This window comes from Eutrigla gurnardus, assembly GCF_963514095.1.
Source record: "Eutrigla gurnardus genome assembly, chromosome: 18".
Lineage (NCBI taxonomy): Eukaryota > Metazoa > Chordata > Actinopteri > Perciformes > Triglidae > Eutrigla > Eutrigla gurnardus.
In genome coordinates this window covers 8,462,356-8,485,125 of record NC_139929.1, presented here as the reverse complement: position 1 = coordinate 8,485,125, position 22,770 = coordinate 8,462,356, and the positions used below count along the sequence as shown (strand labels likewise).

At 42.7% G+C, this 22,770-nt stretch overlaps 1 protein-coding gene across 1 annotated transcript in view; it reads right to left on the bottom strand.

Moving 5' to 3' along the window:
• The window catches only part of dpp6a (dipeptidyl-peptidase 6a), a 165,496-nt gene extending 155,057 nt beyond the window's left edge, over nucleotides 1–10,439 (bottom strand). The window contains exon 1 of the mRNA XM_084034003.1: nucleotides 10,300–10,439. Coding sequence (XP_083890129.1) covers nucleotides 10,300–10,350 — 51 coding nt within the window. The 5' untranslated portion in view covers nucleotides 10,351–10,439. The remainder of the gene's footprint in view (nucleotides 1–10,299) is intronic.
• Nucleotides 10,440–22,770: the final 12,331 nt, after the last annotated feature.

Genomic DNA, 22,770 nt, shown 5'->3' with positions numbered 1-22,770 from the left:
CATGCATATTTTCAAAATAAAGTCCCATCTTCGCAGGAAGTTAAGTCTAAAGCCCAAGTTATACTTCTGCGTTGACACAACGCAAGGGGGCTTGCGGACCCCTTACGTCCTTGCGGACCCCCATTACGTCCAACGCAAGGGCCTGACGTGCACCTCCCAAAAATCCTAGACGCGCGTCGAGGCGACGCAACACCAACGCAACGCCAACGCAACGCCAACGCAGCGGCATTGGCTGTGATTGGTCCGCTAACTACATCCGCTGGAGACCGCTTTTCCGGTTTCCACTCATAAACACCGCCATTTAAACTTTTAATAGGCTACTTTTATTGTTTGCACCTTGTTTTATTGTTTGCACCTTGTCGCTTTTGCACAAAGAAATAAAACACCAAGTTCTGAAAAATAGTGGATGTTTAAAGCCGGAAGGTAAACAAATAGGCTATAACGAAGCTAACGACGATATACGTCAAGAGTCTCAGTCGGTCGGTCAGTCTTTACAAAAAACATAGCGCCCTTTACCGGTGTGGCTTTGAATTGCATTTTGACACGTAAACCCAACGCAGAACCATCACGGTCTCCCAGCAACTGTGTGGCCGTTGCGTGGCCATTGCGTGATCACTACGCGGAAGCATAACCGAGCCTTAAGGCAACAAAACCATTTAGTTATGTTCAGGGAAAAGGAACCAGTCACTCGCTAGCGACTCACTTGTCAACTCTACTTTTAGTTTCCCACAGGACATGAACAGCGGCGTCCTGGATGAAAGTCCTGTGATTGTTTGAGTGGACCATCTGACCAAACTGCATTATTTGAACCTCAAATTCAGAGCAAATCTTTGCATTTTTATAAACTGGTAAATACATTGCTACTTAAAGTTCACATCTAACATGTTATTATTAGACAGAAGATATCTTTGCTTATTTGACTATTTCTGTATCGATTATTTAAAAAAAAATGTATCCCTTGTAAGTGCATTTTGCTGTGGCTCATTCTAGAAACATGAAGGAAGGAAAAAGGAGTTATTTGATGAGCAAAAAGTAATCAATAACTGATATATAACTTGAGTCATTTCATTGAAAACAGCAAAGATTTGCAGGTTTTCGCTTCCCAATGTGATCAATTGCTCCTTTTCTCGATTCTTTACCATAATAAATAGATTTATGTTTGGGGCTGTTGGAAGGACAAAACAAAATACATCTGAAGAATCCACCTTTAGCTACTTTGTAACAAATTATGATTTCTGAAAGACTTTCACAATAATTTACATAATCGATAGCAGAAGCCCCAAATGAAACAGCATATTATGAGCAAAGTCAGGAAAAAGGAACAAACTTTAATGCCATTTGAAGGTTAATGTCGAACTGGTACTCCAATCACATTCCAGCTGGAAGATTTCCATGTGCAAATTCATGACAGGATGATTTTTCATTTCTGCACCGTCTGTCGGTAACGTCACCGTTTTAAGCTTGGGTGACTTTTGCTACCTTTCGCCGTTCTACAGTCTGCTCAGAGTCCGAGTGAAAAAGATGTTTACTTGCCTTGTCTGACAGACTCGGCTAATCTTGGCAGAAATATGGCTGAATTGTTTTTCTCGGCTTAGTTCTTAATAGGTTTCCAAACTCCCCCATCATGTTGGGACTATGTGGTCCAATTGGAAATTAAAAAAATTGGCATTGGACCTTTTCTTTTCTATCTCTCTCTTTCTCTCCATCTGCCCCTCTGTCTGTCAGCCTGCCTTCCTCATTGCCCCCTCCCCTTCATTCACCTTATGTCTATTTGTTTCACAGACTATTGCTGCATTAAAACACAGATCACACTGAACACACTTATCTACACTACACACACACACACACACACACACGGCGGCAAGCACTGTACTGATATACCGATGTAGCGATTTCAGACAAATTGAGTCGCCGAGTCGTCCGCCGGCTCATTCTGCGCACACAGTCTGCCTGTGAAATGCAATTACACTCAATGCCATGAGTAAGTGGTGGAAACTGGCTTATCATGTCAGAGTACTAACGAGAGCTACTGAGGGAAATCATCATTAATGCCGAGCAAAAAACACAGACACAGCAGAGTTCCCCTGCGAGGGGGAAGAAACAGGTCTTCATGAGAAGAGGGGCCTTCATCTTTTGTTTTCATTATCTCGCAACCCCGCTTGCCATCGGAAGTCGAGGTAATTGCAGTAAGAGAAACAGAAGCTGTGTTTGTGGCATGTAATATGCTGCACACGCAGATTCACTTCTCCAATGCATACACTTCTGGCATTACGCAACAGATCAATTAGGATCTAATTGCAATACCGTACGTTTATTCTGTGACGTCTGCCGGTCCAGACTCCTTCCTGGACATTTCCTGCTCAAAAGCAGAGCCAAACGTCACGTCGCCAGCCCGAAAACCGCCGAGCATCAGCTAAATCCTCCCGACTTTGAGCTGCGGAACCTTTTTGCACAATCCATATCTCAACTGTGCTCAAGCTCAAGGGACCGTACTGGTGATTTGGAATGTCTTACCCCATTAACTACAAATTGCACACACAGTTATCGCTGTGCACTTTTCCAACATATAACTTATGCTTCAAGATGAATTTTTCCCCTCTCGCAGGCAGTATCTATTCATTTCAGTGCAGTATAGGAAAATCAACTTGTAGATTTTAACCTTGCTTGAGATGAGTAATCCATCACACTGAATGTTTTTTTCACCTTTGTTTTTATTTATCTTTTTGTCAAGGTTATGCAGCAGTGTCATTTGAGAAGGGAGTCTCGCATTCTTTACAGAGAATAGCTCTATCTAGGAGGAGTAGGTTGTTTTCACCAACAACACCAGCAGGTCAGTTCCTCTACTTCCTTCAGGTAGGCCTCTTCATTGTTATCCGTCATCAAAAATGTCACAAACTTAGTTGAAGGAGTCTACAAATCAATCCCCTTCTCCACATCGCTAAATTACATCTCTCAAGCTCAGTCAGTCATGTTTGCCCATTGTGAAAGACTAATGGCTGCCCTGCTAACAGTTAATGTGGGGTGTCAATCAACTAATTGGACCGACTACTTGAAATTACTTTGGTCTAAAGCAAAATGATCTATCATTACCCTGCCAGATCACAAAGAGAGAGGAGCAATTGTGGGCTGGCATTGGGAGGATAATTGATTTGCATACAGTCCTAAATTATTTGGAAAACCACAGGTTACGTTGGAGATAAAATATCAAAAATCCTACGGTACTCTTTGGAAATGGTTTATAGTAAAATAAAAGTGTTGAACCATGCAAACCAATGGCATGGTCCTTTATGTGCCTCTCCCCCCTTTAAAATAGGATAATGGCTTTTACCTGGACTCGCCCCATCAAGTACTTCATGAAAAGAGTACCTGCAACTCGTATATTGCATATTGTTCACTGAGCACACTGGCACAATCTAACTTTCCCTATGATGAATAACTGCACATTAAAAGAAAAACGAGAGGAGAAAGAAATCAACGGGACTACTTGAACAAGCCCAATTACGGCATCTCCTCATAAAAGACGAACTTCGCCGCAATCAGACCTTAACTCGCACGGGTCCTCAATCTCAAGCATGCAAAACAATGGAGGGATGGATGGGGCGGCTTGTATGAAATATTCAGCCACTGTGTACTCATTATTTCGCCGAGGCACTCAGCATGGTGTAGCCTGGCTAAGTGGTGATTGATTGCTCAGGGCCGGGGGAGAGGGTGCAACAGACAGAGACGGCAGATACACTGTATGCACAAGGAGGGAAGAAAAGGCCTTCTGAATATCTCAAGGATTTTTACGAGAGACAGTAAAAAACAAGACGTGGCACACAGTGTGATGCCACTGTAACAGGTTTCAAAATTCAATTATCTCGGCAATGTGAATAAAATGAATGGCACTACGATAAAAAAAAATCACTGCTGTACACTGGGTTTCTACCAATACAGGTTTGATTGCCAATAACGCTTATTTTTCTACAGATCTTCAGGGTTTTGGAGCGGCTGCTTTTTCATGCCAGAATAACATAATTATGCATTTGTTTTATCTGGCATCTCACTATCGGCAGGGTGTAAAAGAAACCGGAACAGACCATCATGTCAGGCGAGGGCTCAGACTTGAAATAAACAACAGAATGATTTTACTATTATTTGCTTGTGGTGGTGTCTGATCCTGCATTGAAGAGCAAATAATGGTACAATCGTTTGGCTTTAATTGGCGTATTCCTTTTCTTACAGAGGATGAGATGAGAAGATCAATATCGCTTTCATGTCCGTCTGTTTAATATGAAGCTGCAGCAAGCAGCAATTTAGATTAGCTTAGCATAAAGATTGGAAGCTGGGGGAAACAACTAGCCTGGCTCTGTCCAAACAGAACAAAATCTGTTTTTTTTTTACACAGACTAAACAAATTAGAAATATAATTTGTTAATGAGTTGACTGTTTCTCCAGTTTCCAGTCTTTGTGTGATGGTTGTAGCCAAGTATGCGTACAAAATGTGGAATAATTCCTTTGAGATGGCTTTTAATTGCCATAATACAAAAATTTGAAATGCTTGAGGTGATGATTTGATCCTGAAATGACCAACTTTTTTGGCATTGCTTTTCTTTTCTTCTGGTTTAAGAGAATGTGTTGAAATGTTGTCAGAGCCCTTATTGCTACTCAGGTCACAGTAAAAGCAGTGTGAACAGGGGACAAAGTGAGTTTTTTAAATGTTACAAATTTCAACGTCTGACAAAGCCACCCTAAATTACTGCTATCGATCAGCCGCTCCATCAACGTCCAATTACAGTCATTTTGTGCTCTTTTCTTTTTTTTTCAACTCTTCCTTCAAGTCACAAGCAGATGGGCCAACAGGTGAATAACTGAAAACAACACTACTCTGTTTTTAGGAGACAAGATGAGAGAAAATTCTGCTAACTACCCTTGTCATATGATTTCAGCTCCTGTGCTGCAAAAGCTGATAACTCCAGCCATCTGCCAGCCTTGCTTGATTGCTCGACAAACAAATGTAGCCAAAGGGGAAACACTCAGTATGATGGATTCCAGTGTGGCTAATGAAATGCTGCTGTTGTGAGCTGGCACCGTGGAAAAAATGTGGCCCGCATAAAGGTCACTATAAATCAAGTCCCTCACTCCCGGCCGCCCGCAATTTTGATTTTGCAAAAAGCTGACCCCAATCAAGAGCATAAATATACCACAAATATCTACAGGGACACATTGCAAAACAAAAGTGCTCACTTTAAAATGAAAAGGTCTTATTTGCAGATGGTGCTGAAAACATTTGTTGATGTGCAGAACTGAAGTGACAAACAAATTCACCAAACATTACTGGTTTGCACTTCATTTTAATGATGTTTTTGTGTTTTGTATGATTGTAATCAAATGTAGTTGCTTTTGTTTACCGTTGGTTCAACAAAAAAAACACTGATGAAACTGGAATTTTAAAGAAAAATCGAAAATAGCTGATAGATCATTTGAAAATAATAATTAGTTGCAGCCCTGTAGAGCTTTCGTTTTCCAGCCCAGTGCTTTTACTGCGTGTCTAACACCTTATTTCAGACCCTGTTTGATATTTTTTAAATCGATAAAACGCAGCACCGACGATGTCAAAACATCCATGATGGTAATGCTGACTCACTCACTACAAGACAGGCGTTAACAGGTGCACCGATACCAGATGTCTGGAAAAGCATGGCCCAGGATGCAGCAGGCATTGCACAGCAATCAATAAAGCAGCATGCGTGCGGAGGTGGACAAACAGCGCTGTGATTTCGCTTCTTCTTCGCGTGGTTTGAAATGACTGGGCATGAAAACAAGTGAAGTGAGCTATTGACATAACACCTACAAGTTGGCCGGCAGCCATGAAGTTTGGATTGAAAAAGGCATTAGCTGTGTAGTGGAGCACTGAATCATGCAGGGTGGTCCTCCATCAAAATGCTCTCATAAGCCTGAAGGCGCACAAGCAGTTGTAGTACACCAAACAGCTGTTTGGAGCTACAAAGCAGAAGCTTTCTCCAGCGTGTGAGCAGGTACACATCTGCTTCCAGTCCGTGCTCTGGGGAAAATAATAAAAAACGGGCAGCAAAATAGCCCGACGTTCAAAGATGGTTATAGTTTGTAAACGGAAGCTTATCGCTGGAATAATATTGACATGGTATCCACCTTGGTTGTACCTTTGACTCACCAAGCAATCGACAGCCAATCAAAAATGGCCAGTATTTGGCTGATTAGCTATGACCGGCCATTGTTGATGGAGGTTGCGTTGAATTTAGCAAAGGAAAATTAGAACGTTATCATGACGTGTTTGAATGCAATCTTGTAAAAATGTTGGTTTAGTGAAAGACTTGAACAAATGCAGCTGTTTGATGATGTTGATGCTGTTTTTTCTAGTTCCTACCCTTTCCATCTTACCAGCATGTAGAATAATCTCTGCGACCCCCAGGTTGGGAGCCACAGGCTAAATAAAAGATATTATTATGTTGGTGTGGGCACACTAATGATTTATGAACAGGATTTTTCTTTTTCATATTTCATCCAGTGCTTAGAATTTTGAAAAAAAAAATTGTGTCAAAGATATTGAGTGGGGCGCTGGTTAGCTCAGTTGCTAGAATGGGTCCATGTACTGAGGCCATAGTCCTTGCTGCAGTGGCCCCGGTTTTGAATCCGCCTGGCGCCCCCCCCCATCTCTCTCCCCCTTTCACGCTCAAGCTGTCGTATCAATAAAAAGGCAAAAAAAGACCCAAAAATACCTAAAAGATATTGACTTCACTAGGGCTGCCCTCGGCTGAGGAAATTCTTAGTCTACTTAATCGAGTCGTCTTAAGAAACCAAGCGACAGGTCAACGAGGGGGCAGCCCGAGGCTTGACACATACCGCCAAACCCTTCTTTAAACACCAGGTAAATGAAAATTTGAATAAACTTTGCAGAAACGCTATAACATGACAACAACATTGTGGTAGAGAATATAATATAGTAGAAATGCCAATAAGAGCTACAGAGAAATAGCTCATTCAGGGGGATATGTTGGCTGAGAATAGCTATGTCAGCCAATAATTAAAAGTATTCAAAAGTGTAAAACAACTTAAACCCAAAAACTCAAGACAGTGACTTTTTGCATCATGCAGCCACACGCACTTAGAAGTTAACGAGACAATGAGAGCCCTCAGTGGAGGAGCGCCAGTGTTTGCTCAAACTGAGAACTAAAAAAAAAAACAGCCGCTCTCCCTCAAATAATATAACCATGACAACGAGACCCGTCCCGGTTACTCCTTTGAAGCCTCTCCTCTTTTGTGGAGATAAATCTCTCACTCTCCACGTACATTTCATTTCAGCCCAGAGAAACAAGTCATTAGTTGTTCGGCAACAGCACCGTCTGTGCCCTTGAATGGGGGGAAGTTTGCCATGTCGGGGAACAATTAGATGCAAACAGAGCAAAAGAGCCAGAGAATGAGTGCCTGAGATGTTCTCGCACTGTACATTCGCTGCGTACGTGAAGTACACGAGGCTCCTCGCTCTGTAATGCAAGTGAAACGGTAAGATAATAGCCTCCTGTATGTGTTCGGCGGTAACATCTAGCTGTCATTACCCCTTAAGCACCTGAATGCAGCAATTTCCTGTGCAGATCAAAACTGTGCAGGGTTGCTATCCGTTTTCAAGCACTCCGCTGAATCCTCAACGGGCGACAACGATGTCCAACCATCATGTCTGCTGGTCATAAATCAGGCTGTGCAGGTTTCTCGCCATTATTGAGAGGACTTCCCGCTGAGACGCTGCAGTTAGTCTCCGTCTCGTGAGCACAGGCTTTATTGTTGCAGGAAACAATCACTTGGTGCAAAGAAACCTGTCATTCTGCTTCGCCATCATGTACTTTCCGTGTTGCCACCTGCTTCAACCCTCTGGGGAGGAATACTTTCACTGCAGAAATCAAACAGTGGATTTCGGGATGCAGGTATGTGAATGCATCAATAACATGATCAATAGCTAAATGCACAACATTGTTTTTAAAAGGCAGAAATGTTGGCTTCTTCCGGTCTAGAGGACATTTTCTTTAGGGAACTACATAAGCTACAACGAGGCCTGGTCCTGGTTCAGTTCTGGATTAAAAATGGGGTAGATCTCAACAAGGAGGCCGAAACGGATCAACAAATGTCAAGAGTCTGGCAGCAGACTCCTCTCAGAGATGAAGCCAATATGGAAATCTTTTACAGCAGGCTCTCCTGCAGGACTACTGCTCCAACTGAGGGATGCTGGTTTGAAAATCCTATTAAGGGGTAGTTTGAATCCTTTGGGGTTTTCACTAGTTTTGCACAGAAACATTTCAAGTGGGTTGTTTCGGATTTCTCATCCTCTGATCATCAACATTTTGCGAAATGCCAATATGGTGCAAACGTCTTGGTGACATCAATATGGTGCCACATCACCTGTACAGAACTACTACTACACAAAGTGTGTTAAGGAACCGAATCATTTGGGGAATGTACTGCAAGGACTCGACATTCAGGGGGAAGAAAAATCTCCTTTATGAACTCTGAAAATTAGATTTCAATTTCAATCCTACAGAAAGCCAAGGACACAATAACAGTGGTTTCAAGTTCACATTCATTAACTTGCCTTGGCAATTAAATATTTGAATAGGTCTTGCCCAGAAATTTAAAATTAAGGACTGTCCAGAATTTCAGTAACATTATTAGCAAGATGTGAAAAGGTCACAGTGCTGACGTTTTGTCAAGGGTGCTGTGTTGCAGAGATATTGCCTAAAATCAGCATGCTAACCAGCTAGCCAAGGCCTGTCCTGTATATTAATACCACCTGTACCCAAAGAGATGAACTGAGTCACTGTAGCGTTCCGTCTGACCTCAGTCCAACGTGAGGACGAAGAAGTAGAGTCCCGAATGAGGTGCATGTCAACCTGCGCACTCACCTTAAAATCTAGCTGAAACATAATTTGCTGAGCATTTCTGAGCGATACAGGGTAGGAGGGGGGACATAAGGGAGGCGGGACATATCGGGAGGCAGGCTCTGTGCAGTGCCGTCACTGCGGATTGATTTTTTTATTCTTTCTGCCTATAGTGTGGGGGTCCAAAGGGTGGCAACTGCCTTTTTCAGTTCAGCTTGAATTTAAACTGGGAGGGATGGATCTAATAAAAACAAGAAAAGAAAAGTTGAACTGATGTGCTGGAAAATAATTTGAGGATGAAAATGGAAGAGTGGTAACTGTAACTTTCTTGAGGCTGATTGGCTCCATCATCACCTCAGTGCCCTCTCTTTCTGATGAATGCCACCTCTTCAGACTCCTTCAGGCTCTCCACAGGTTTGTCTAATGTAAATGGGACTCCTGCATTCACTTCCAACTGGCGTGTGACAATATTCACTTCATATCTCACACATTTGGAATTTGGCCAAAATCTTCATGATAAACACCAGTGTTTGCTTTTCATTATGTGGGAACGACAGAGATGAACACAGAAACACAAAATAAGGCCATTAGGGAGGAAAAGTATCTTCGGTGAGGGAACCATTTGGAAAAGCCTCGCTCCGCACAGTTGTGGTCCACATTTTTTAAAATTGCCTTGAGTGTTTGCACAGCATGGCTTATTCAGCTATAAATAAAGCGTGGGGGAAAAGTCAAAATTAAACGGAAGTGCCCCGGAAACAAAGTTGGGTCAGAGAATCTGTGACAACGTCAGCATGAAATTCTGAAATCAAGAAATATATATATATATATATATAATATATATATATATATATATATATATATATATATATATATATATATATATATATAAAAAAGCATTTGAAAAGTCATGACAACGTCTGAAAGAGTGGTCTTTTGGTATTCAGTCTCCATCTGTAAGACGCCTGCAGCTCCCAGCAGAGGGACAGCCGGGGTAATATCTCCTGCGCCTCGCAGCTTTAGATGCAGTAAAATATTAATGGGACGCTCATTGGGCAAAAGGTTACCTCTGCCCTCAAACGCCTCACGAGGCAAAGCCCAAAAAGCCAGCAGTCATTATTTTCAGCGCCATAAAAAGTAGGAGGGGGGGAGGAACTTTCCAACTCTGTTTAACTACGACCCTGTCCTCAGCCAGTCCCGATAGCTCGGACTACTTGCGGGCAGGGGAGGACACGTGAAATCCCCCCCTCCCCCCCCCCAACAAAAGGGCGTGAACTGTCGGAGAGAACCCGGTCCGTTAGAACGGACGCTGAGAACGCAGGAAACGACACACTTCCTGCACATTATTATTTTTTTATTTTTTTTTGACAAATCGTTTAATCGACGTCATGCAAAAACGTGCGACGAGCCAGCTTACCATGACGTTGCCCTGCATCTTTGCAGTCTCAATGAGACTCTTCTCCTTCATGGTTCCCCTTCCTCTCCGCGGCTCCGACCTGCGTCCGAAAGCTACAAACGTGGAGACTTCAGTACGGCTCGTGTCAGCTCTCCGTCCCCGCCGCTACCCCGCCGGATCATAAGTGGGTGGGCTCACAACCGAAACGTTGGCAAGAAAAAAATAAAGGGGGGAGAGAGAAACAACGTGGGCTCTCCTCGGTGCACTGTTGAAAATGTTCTCCCTCCTTTTGCGTGAGAAAAAGAAAACAGTGGAGGAGATGTAAGGAGGGAGATGCTTGAAGTGAAGTTTGCGTGGCGGGGAGATGCGCGCTGGATGCTCTTTTCAGAAAATCCCGTTCCTCCTCATTCATCCGTCGCTGCGTGTTGTACACGCTGCTGCTGCTCCAAGCCACCACTTCAGTGTGATGGACAGCGTTAACGTGCAGAGTAACTGACGCCAGTCCAGCTGCAGGCTAATCATCTTCCCATAAATGTGATCACTTTCTGCTTTTGCTTATGATTGATTTTATATGCGTGCCATAAAACCATAAAAAGGTCATGACTTAAGGGAAAGTATCCATGAGCCTGTTAAGATGTTCCTGAAGCCAGCTCTCGCCCCCCCCAAAAAACTTTGAATTATGAAGTTTGTTAACAGCTTCACACCAGTAAGGTTGCTGGTGCTGCTCTGGGTGTCGCTTGTCCATTTGTGTTCATCAGATCCACCCGTCGCTCCTCCACATACCAATAATGATCACTTTCATTCACTCGTAAAAATTCAAAAATGGCGATGGACAAAATCACAAAATCAAATCAAATCAAATCAACTAAAAAAATTTAATTAATTTTATTTTTTTCGAATTTATATTATTGGACAGCAAATTATTGAAATTAAGAAAAAACTATCCGTCTCGCCCACTTTTATTTAACTTATTTGGTCCAATTACTGGGGACGCTTATAGACAGTGTGTAAATGCTGCTTGAGGGTTATTCTAAAAGCGACCCAATGCATGTTCATGTTTTATAGTTGACAGAGTTATTTTGACAGAAAGGAAACGTACCTCCCCTCCTTATTTTTAGAAGTGGTTCAATTCTAGTATTTCCTGCCTGTATTTGGAGGAGCACTCCGCTGACTCTGAGTGCTGGAAAGTTGTTCAGATTTGTCTTTTATTGATTATATGAAAAAGTAAATGGACTCAGCTCCAAAGACGTAGCGTACTTGATTGTTGTGCCTCTCGAGTGTGGCTTCAGGTACAGTGTGTTTGAAATACCTTTTTTTAAATCACACTTGCACACTCCCAGGCTGTGACAACAAACAATTTCAGCCTGTAAAGGCATTTCTGTTGTGGCACACGGACACTGGGGATACAGCTTATCTGGGCATGCATGGACATCTATTTGCAACTCTGTAGGGATGCACAATATTGTATTTTTGCAGATATTTTCCAACTCACCTGTCAATTGCCGATGCTGATATACACACACATTTTCCCACCAATTGCAGAGAAGGTCCTCCTGTAGTGTTATTAACACGTTTTGCCAGCTGTTTTGCAGACAGATTCAACTGTATAATATTCCACATATCAAGAGACTGGAGAAGAGGCGGCTGACAGGTTGGTGCCCTCACAAATGGTCATCGTTATGGTCGGGGTGACAGCTCCTCAGGTGGATGATTAAATCTGTTGAGGAATGCGATCTGGCTCCTCCTCACGTGGCCGACGCTGAGCAATCACTGCAAGCAACTTTGCTTTCCATTTCAAACATGTTAATAACCTCCACGCCGCAGATATTTGTTATTCCAGCCGCGTGGTCAACAGTTTACATCATGGCGCATCACATCATCTTGTCACCTGTCATATCAGAGGAAATGCTTATCTCTGGCCGAAGCCGATAAGAATCTCAATCCCCCCAGTAATAACCCCAAAACAAGGTGTAACTGTACAAAGGCTTGCAAGCAAATATTGTGTTGTTTAAGGGGATCACTGGCGGAAAGGTGAGACAGGTCTGATTTCAGTCGCTGTGGACGTTCCTGTCAGACATGAAACAAATGCCGTAGATCATTGGTTTACGTAGAAGACTGTTTGCTATGCTTTTTATTTGCCCAATAACATAATGATCCTATTTATGTCAAGTCAAATCGCCGGCCATGCATTTGGCAAGTACGATTTAATTCACTTTTGTTCAAATTATTGTATAATTTTAATTTTTATCATGTATTTTATTATTAAATGAGACTAGCTTTTAATAAGCATTTCGTCCATTGATGTTAATAAAGGAGGTAAGAAGAAGAGTCACTCCCCCTCACCTGGCCTTGGTCCTATAATAACTAACAGCAGCATCCAGCTGTGAAAAGGAGAAGATTGTGAAAAAGAAGTATAACTGGCCCCTTTAAACAACAAGCCAATCGAATGCATCACCTTGGGTGCAATCAGACTCGACTGTTAATAATAGAGAACCGAGCCAAGGTGGCATTAGTAAATTGTTCCTTTTCCCTTTCCAAAATAAAGTCATTACAGGGCAAATACTACAATGCTTAGTGTATAAACCAATATGCTGCTGCAAAGTAGTTGCAAGTATCCTCTTATTCATCCGAAATACAGCTAAAGAATTTTAATGAAAAATACATGAGCCTCATTAGATCTGTGAAACCACTTATTGGTTTCCATTATTGACGTTCATAAAGCGCACACACACAAAAGATGCATACATGAAGGGAAGCTTATAACATACTGTTGATGTGCATGCATTGAGACAGTTGGAATGTTGAATGTGCAGTATGTTACTATTTTATCATTACTGTTGCTTTTCATTTAATATTTACTGTTTTTTGCTAAAACAGACACCCACTAAAGACCGAGCCCTCTTTATCATAAGCTTTCAAGATAAAGGCCGCCTTAGTTCTCCCTCTCTCTTTCAAGCTTTAATAAATCAATATTACTCTGAAAGCGTATCTTCAGATTCTCAGTGTTTACTGTACTGCATAAAAAAAAATGAACCTGCACACTGATGATGCAGCCAGGCAGTGGAGTGTCCTAAACTCACAGCAGCAGTTCACTAAGATGGTTTCCCCAACTGGGATGTGCAAACAGCATGTCTCCCATAAATCTCATTTAGAAATGCCTGGTATTAATTACTGTGGGTAAGGCTGTCAAAACAACCTAATGGGGGCATCGGGCTCCCTCGACTCCAGCTGGACTGCTGACAGAGGGAGAACGCAGCAGTTGCAAAGATAGGTAGCTGCTTCATTACTGTGTAGGCATTTATTTTTTTTCTTCAGAATTACTCCGTGGAGTTCTCCTGTCAAAAGGCACGCTTAAAGGATAACTTTCATAACACGACATTTTCAACTCATGGCGTACAAATAAGAGCGTTGCCAATAGTGCCGCATTTAATCAGGGTTTATGTATCAAACATGGCACATAAACTCCACCGCGACCCCACAAGCTGGCCTGTTCTACACGCGCAATATTGAATTCGCCATGCTGTTTATTCCCCGACAAGGCATGCCAGGCCAAGTTGGAATTCCTCGCATGCAGATGTGGCGGCCAAGGACATCTGTAGCAACAATGTTGGCAGCACAGAGGCAGACGGCAGCTGCCGGGTGTGAAGACTCTCAGAGAAAACGGCCAGCCAGGGATGGGTAAGTGCTACCGCGGCGTCAGGCTCCACAAAGACAGGCAGTTGACTGTTACAGAGCAGGCAGCCGCCAAAGCCGTAGCGAGCTGCATGGGAGCTCTGCTGCGGAGAGGAAAGCTGTGGAAGAGTGCGGACAGCTGCTGCCCGACTTCAATGTGGAGCTGTACAATAAATGGCTGCCAGAGGTGGGCTGATGAGTAACATAGACGGTGCATGAAAAATATTGATTTAAAAAAAAAAAGATTTTTATATCATTGAAAACACAACCTCAACTGCAGTACCATTCATCACTCCGACCGACCGGCTTCCAACGCCGTCTTCTGCAAACATTCAGGACAGATATTTATAATAAAGTCAAAGTCACTGAATCTTTATCCCTTCAGTTAAACGGTGTGCTCCCTGGTGGCCGTTAAAAGGCGATATCCTCATCACCAGAACACTTTAACTGAAGTTCTCCTGCATTAAAAAAAAACAAACAAAAAACGTTATATTAGCTCAACGTTATACATAGAACAGTTCTCATCAACATCTGTTTTACCGTCACAAATAACTAATCTTGTTTGCAGTACAAACATGTCATATGACACCACAGACTTTGTCAGCTCACATTGTGTCTGCAGTATTTACTGTGGCGTGTTCCAAACCAAGACTTTCTAATGAGCAGTGAAGGCTTTTAGACAAAAGTGATTAAAACTTGCCCAATCCCAGGATTGATTGGCCCGGATCCCTAGTGGAGTGAGTCCAGACAACAGGCGTCATTCTGGTGACGGCAGTCATCCAGCACAATAAACTCAACAGAGACCTTCTTAGGACAAATCGATGCTTTCATTATCAACTTAATTACTTGATATACCACGATAGCCTCTACGCCGCTGTCATCGTCATCTTCAGCTGTTTTAATGACAGCCTGAGAGACAGCGGGCTTGTTTCCAAGAGCAACGCAATTACTATCAAGAATATCACTGTCAAACTTTATTGAATCGAAAAGATACTGTCACGCAATCCTTTCGCCCCACCATGTGGGGTCAAGGTGCTTTGGAGTTTAAATGTGGCTCACGCTTCGAGCTTATCGAGTCGCAAATGCAAAACGCGAGTCGGAGATAGCTGAAAACGTGACCGTTACTGAGCCGCGGGAGGCAACTGTTTCAGCACGCTGCCGACCGATTTGCATCTCAAACATCTTTCTCTGAATATCTCTCCAAAAAATGCTGGGTGCACTTCGCCGCTGGTGGGGAACTCCATAATCTAGATAAGAGGTTTCTGCTGACCTTCCCCGCCCCAGACTGTCAGGACGACAGATCGTTACCATCTCTAATGAATTCGGGAGCAGAAAGAAAACGGCACACGGGCATGTAAAGTGCACATTAATCTTGCAGCCTCGAAGCGGGGGGTCTATTAGTACCGCCGCTGACACATACAGAGGTAGAGAGATCGTGAACTGAAACTGATGTGGTGTAAGGTTTAGCCGGTAAAGCACTTTTTTACTTCAACAAATAGAAGTTCTGGTCTTTTTTATGTCGAACCCTGAAAAAGAAAACACACACTCTGATCTTTTAAATTCCTTTAGCTCTGCAGTGACTTTAAAATACCCTAATAAAATATGACACGCAGTAAACTGCAGAAGCACCTCGCGGACCGTCCCTTCTCAGTAGCGGTTGGTGGTACGAGACAGAAAGGTTACTGGAATTATTATCCGACTTGAGGGGGACGTTTGCCTCCTACCACCTCATGACGCAGCCGGCAAGCACGACTGAATATGAATGGAAGAGTTGCCTTGAACAGCAGGCGTTTGTCAGAACTTCGACCAGATTCATCACTTTAACTTGCTCTGCTCCGCTCAAGCCAATGAGGAGTTTCCCAGAGCACAGCAGTTGGCTTCAGCTTCACTACTCATACTTGAGCGATTATAAAAAAAAGGATGTGAACGCGGGTGTTAAGTGAAAGACGAGCAAAATCAATGCATGCATAAGTTATCGCAAACTTTATTTTGACTTTGAATATGTTAAGATGTGTTAAGATTTTTTCTTTAAAGCAAAAGTATTGAAACACAATTGAATCAGTTCTTTTACTCTGCCTGTGACTGATATGATACAACAGTGACTCACTCGGATACATGAACACATGTTGTCCCAAAGAACTCAGATAGGACATAAGCTGGAAAACTGCTTTTGACTACGAGGCATTTTACAATACTGAAGCAGGATTCACACATGTGAATATGATAAATGGATATTTTACTAAGCCTTGTATGCCTGTACTTCAGGTTCCCTCGCCTCAAAGTAATTGAGTTTCTATCACTTTGGATTTGGAATTAAGGTCTGTGGTTAACAAAAGCTTAAGAGAGTTTGTTATACATCATTAAGTATCCCACCCGTGAATATGGAAGCTTTTACGTCTTAATTACTAAGACTAAATTAGACTACAGACGTTGTCTGGGACATTAAACATTATCATTAAATGCCAAAAACTGATGGAAAATTCTCCATTGGCTTTTTATCGAGGGTTTGATGCTAGCTGTTGGGTCATCACTGCAGCGTGCTTTTACAAATATGATAACCAGGATCATATTTGAACAGGGTTTATTTCCTTGGCCTTGGGAGTAGCCTCCGGTTACGACTCGGAGAAGTAAGCTCAAGAGCCAGACATGCCAGCAGCCGACATTACAACCGATAAATACATGGTTTAACTCATTCCTCAACAACTTGCGGTGTTGATCAAATATCAGCAAAGGATTCAAATTTATGGTTACTCAGCAGCTCCAGCTCGCAGTCTCCCTGTAGGTTTCATTACACACAGAGTCTGGATGTGAGAATAACACCCTTGTCGCTCCTCACAAGATCGTAAACACCTTCGCTGTCGGGCTGCCAGGATCTCAGCTTCATCAACATTTACATACATGTTCCGCTCTACTGTCAACAGTCTGTCAAACGATTAGACCTGGTTACTCAGATATGCTAACAACCATTAAGGTTGACTGATGGCAACATGGAGGTGGCTGTACTCCGCATGTCTCTGGGTGGCTCATGTTTATCCATCCGGGAGACGAAGCCCACAGCGTTTCACAGCACCTCTGATGGATTCCATGCAATATGCTGCAGGCTACCTCTTTGGTGGGGCCGACGCCTTCTGGTTGGTTGATGTGCTCGTGACTGACTTAATCCTCATTGGCCTCATTGATCTTAACACCAGTTTGAAAAAGCAGGTCCTGACATTTTTGCTACTATAATGCATAAAAGGTGGTTTGCTTTCTTTGAAATAAAACTGCAGGTGTATTCCCTTGAGACAACTTCAACGGCTCGTTCTGTCTCCGGAAATCCTATAAATATGGGCAGACGAACGCTGGTCGGCTGATCATCATTTAAGTATAAAATGATTGGGTTACAAATCATTTGTTATGCTGTAAATTGCTTTTTATGCATATGTGTATTTAAACTACCAGCGTGTTTAGTGCATTGTGGCCAATTTAGTTAATCTAGAGATGACGTTAGGTGAAAATGAATGTTATTGTCAAAAAACATCTCCGTCTGTCAGCAATCAGCATTCTGTCCTTTCACAATGCCTCCCTTGCAATGCACCGGATTACATCTGCAGCTTTACTGCCTAACATCATGATGTATCAATAGAATGAACTCACTAATCAAAACAGCACTAATTTCCTATCATATAACCGCATGGTACCGAATTGTTACATGGAAGTTTCTATGCTACATCAGTGAATAATGAAACATGCCAGTGAAGCTCCATTCCTGTCATCCTCTTTGCAATTTTTTAGCTGCTTTGAAATGGGCTGCATTCAGATGTGCCATTGGAAAAGGCTGTCTTTCATTACCAGTCAAGGCCCAGTGGATGGCGGATATCTTCTGTGAAAGCCCATTTGGGAAGATTAACTACAGGAATATGCTTTAGTGTCTGATAACAGGAGAGTCATATCACATCGCCCAAGGTGGTTTCTGGGGCAACAGCGTGGCCATCAATCAGCCGGATGTAATCTCGCTAGAAATCGTTGTCAGCATGCAAATTAGTGACACAACTTTACACATGCCGCCTGTGTGCGTACACGCCCAAAAACAGGAACATGTCTGGAAAACAACAATGTAAAATGACGCTAACAATGTGAGAAAGAAAGACAATGGCTGCGTCTGGACTTAAAGGGGAGAGGGTGATGGAACGCTGGCACCAACATTGTCGGGCATCATACAACGAGGCTCATGCATGGCACCCTTTGTGCAGACTTTCTCATCCAAGAAGCCTTATACAGGCGGCTATGCATTTCAGCTGTAAATGTCTGTGTGTGTAGAGTCCATATCAGGGTGATGGATGACAGGAGCATTCAAGGCCTGGTGCCTGGCCAAGAAATAGTCGGGCACATTAAATCCCATAAAACATGTTGTTTTTATGCTTAATTGTCTTTGTACCAATTAAACAAATGAGATTTTAAAAAGAGCCAGGCTAGCTGTTCCCAGTCATTATGCTAAGCTAAGCTAATCAAATGTTGGCACTAGCTTTGTCTGGACTGTACAGACGTTAACGATGTTCTCGTCAAACTCACAGCAAGGAAGCAAACAAGTATGTTCCCCGTAATTTTGAACCACTCCCGTAATAATGCTAAGATCACCATTCACAATGACAAGGTAATTAATCACGGAGCAGCAAACAAACCTCGAGCTGGGATGATTTATTGCATCAACTTGTTTTAATAAAAGAAGGCTAAACATGACAGCCATCAGAGTCTTGGTAACTGTAATACATCTAATGTTGTCAAACGCATGACATAAAATGCTGCAGCGCTCCTGCTTTGGTCCAGTGTGCCTCACATATTCCACCACTAACGACGAAAACCACTACATAAAGACGGGCAGATCATAAATACGACAAAGGACTTCTGCTGGAAAGAATATCAGCCAGAAATGGCATCAAAGGTAATGACTGAAAAACTTGAGGAGTAGCCTATAACTTTAAACTCCAGAGCTCTGGTGCCACAGTGCGCTCATTAAGACTTTTATTAACTTCATCATTAAGAGAAGAGTTAATGATACTGCAAGATTAATGCTGGGGGCGCCCGGCTTGCTGAGGAACATCACGCAACAGACTGCACACTTGTATGCACTGCAGGTCTACCCGCTAAACCAGGTTAGCCTAAAGGACACGGCTGAGTAGGCTGTTTTTCGACATCGCACCTGCAGATCTGTCCCACTTTCTTGCTTGCTGCTCATTTTAGATTGGCCCGTCTCTGGAGGCTCGAAACCCATTAAGTGAAACTAATACAAACAGGCAGCGAGGTGACGTTCAGCACTAGTGAAATTTCAGAGAGTATCAGGCTTTTGTTAAAACTTTAATGACAGCTCAAGTTTTTAAATTGAGTTGAAAAGACGGCTGATGGCTTTACCGATCCCTTCATCTCTGTGACTCCTCTCGTTACTATTGGCTGCCGGTAAACAGCATTGGCTCCTTTGCTCTCCATCCATCTGTGTTAATGTGCCCATACATGTTTTGGCTACGCAGAGTGGATCATTGTTTGCACACCTCCTGAAGATGATTTATAAAGCATGGATTTGGAGTCTCACAGACCGACGCACAATAAAAACGGTTGTTTATGCTGTGGCCTGCGAGTGTTCATTGTCAAGGGGAACCGCATCTCACTATTGGGCAATGGAAAGCACCACAGGAGCTAACGTGACAAATCATCTTATTTTTAACTGCCGGTGACGCCGGGACAGACGAAGCTTGTGCTATCTGTTATACACCAGATTTTTGCAATAAGTCAAATAAAATCACCTCCACCCGTTTTATGAAAATGGTTCCCGACGGGGCCACGCTATACATTTCAATAAAGGCTGCTGATTGGAAGTGCAGTCACACAAGGACGGAGCTTGCAAAACAATATGTAACCGTCACGACGAAGCCAGCAGAGGACCAAGCAATCAGGGCAAATAAGGCTAAATGTCTGGCTAAGCTCAAATGATTCTGTGCAGCAAATATAGAAGGGTTTAAATCCACTTTTAAAGAGGCGGTAACGACAATCTCTGTCCTGTTAGTTGCAACATATAGATGACAAAGATGACAAAAAAAAACTAAAACGGCTGCCCATTTGTATTGAACCGAGTAAATTAACTTCAAATTGTAGGGTTTCAAGGGTGCTGGGGGTTTAACTGATCGCATTCGAAGCATGTACTAAAGTAATATGCTGAAATCAAGTGAAGTGATTCTAATGAAAGGATTTGACCCGTGGGTTTCAGTGTGTGTGCAGAGGCATGCATGGGCAACCAGGAGCCCAACGTAAGGTCTTCAAGGGCATACTGGTGAAAGGCTTGGCTCAGGAGAGGGATTTCAAAGATGTTCCTTGGAACACACTTAGGACTGAAATGAAGTAGACGTGGAATTATGGAATCACCAAAAAATGGTTTCCACATTACGGGGGTTTTCACAGGAAACGTGCAGAAAGAGCCGCACTGGAAATTAATCCTCCACCTCAACAAAGACAAAGTCGAGTGGAAGTCAGCGCACGTACGCTCGTGATTTATCAGACAAATTTCCTCCAATCAATGACAATAAATCGGCTAATAACAATATAATATAACACAGATTCATCTTGAAATGCCACGGCTGATAATGCTTTATGGATTTTTTTTCCAGGCTCCCAAATGTTAACTTAAAAATAAACCTTGCAAAAGAGCTTAAAAAACAATTAAGACATTTTGCTGCAGAGAAAATGTCCCTGATCAACTATATGGACGTACGCATTTACTGAAGTATCTGTCAGTGGCCTCACAAAGTCGGCCCACACATTTCATTTCACTCGTTGCGGTGTGGGAAAGCTCCATGTACAGTTTGTTTAAATGAGCTGAAGATGCAGTTACGGAACCCACTGGGATGATGGGCAGAAATGCTGCGAGTTGTCTGCTAAACCTTTAAGGTTAAAGGGGAAAAACCACCCACACATACAAGAGAATGTACAGTGCTCTGTTACTTTAGAGAATCCAGTTATTATCCTCAGCACAATACTTGAAGCTACTGACATTATCCAGGGTAAGCTTTTTTGCAATTGGTCCACTGACACCGAGTCTGACATTGACTCTGTGAGCTTAAAGTTGTGTTGAAGATATCCAATCCAAACGGGAACCGAAGAATGCTCCAGGCCCAGGCCCCGAGTCATAATTTATCAAGAAGATAACCATAACCCCCGAAAAAGAATGTGAGAAATGTTAGTCAACAAAACTACTTGGTAAAGGTTAGAAAAGGTCATGGTTTGAGCTGAAGTCATGACTACAATGAATAAAAAACAACCGCCCTTAGCAGACCTTCTTAAATAAAGTTACAAAACAAGTGTAAACTCACAGTCTCCTTTTTTGGTTTCACACGGGACCCAAACTGCGGATTCCTTGGTGGAAGTACTGGGTTTGTTTGACTTTGAACTACCTCACACCAGCCCTTAGTTGACCGTCTTTCATGTTAAACTCTTCATTTTACCACGTAACTTTTAAACCACTTAAAGGGACTTAGGGCAGGATCAAGAAATAAGACTCAACAGTGACACGACGGCCGTTAGGGTAACTGCAGCCATCTGCCAAGCCGGCGCGGTAGCGCGCACGAACTCTTCAGTGCAGCTGATGCTGTGACACGGTTATTTATTTACTCGCTGTTTACGTGACTGTTTACTACAAGCCCTTCGCACATGCCTCCGCGGAACTACGTTGGTAGCATACATCTGCGAACAGCATCATGTCAAGCGACGAAGTAAGTAAACAAGTGTTTATTTTAGTGTAACTTTAGGAAGACGAATTGCCGCTGATAAAACCTTCGTTTTCTTCTTGGTATTACTTTTTAGTGGACTTTGTGTGGTGGTGGGTCGTTTTCCGGCCGAAGCAGAGTCCATTACTACACATACAGTACTTGAGTCCACCGCGCTTGTCTTCTTCTGGTCTCCAAGCCGTCGAGTACGCGCATTCAGCGTCATTTGACGTCACGTCCGCCGGACTGCGCGGGAAATTCGGACCACGAATTGCAGTACATCATGCAGCACACAGCCTGTTCAAGGCAATGGGGAGATATGTGTGTGGTCTCATTCTTTTTGGTTTTGAACGCTTCATCACCCATTAGCATTAAAAGACTTAAAGTGAATGTTTATTTTTTCACAAATCCTGCCCTAAGTCCCTTTAACATTCAATCAGTCGCCTGATATAACGTACTCTCTGTGTTGCTTGTTGTACTAAGTAACTTACTTTGACTGAATGCAAAAATGCAGACATTCAACTTATCTCTGGTTTGCCAAAGGGTTAGGGTTAGGGCCTGGCGAGATGGCTGCTAAAACATAGGTGACATAATAAAGGCAAATTGGGAATAAATGGGTGACACAGACCGGAACGATTGCAGATGCCTTCATACACAGTACAGAGGTCACTGAATGGTTTAATGAGTATAAAAATGAGTGAACCATACAGTACGCTATGGCCCTTCAAGGTCACCAGATCTCAAACTAATTAAAGGCCTATGACAGATTTGCGAGCGCTGTGTTCAAACTATGCTCTCAACCAACGTTATCAAAGCACTAAATGATTTGGATCAAATTTGTTGAACTTTGACCTGAGCTGCATTGACCTTTCCGGGCCATTTGCTAAATGATGTAGGTTTAAGTCAAGTGCAATAACAAACTGACCTCTTATTGAGACCAGACCAAAATTAATATATAGTGTGATTGTATTATTTATATTTTTCAGGCACAGTACTACAGGAGTCAAACAAGCATTTCACTGCTCAATGTAGAGATACGTTGAGCACCGTAACACAAATAAAAACCTGCACCTTGCCACTAAGGGTATGA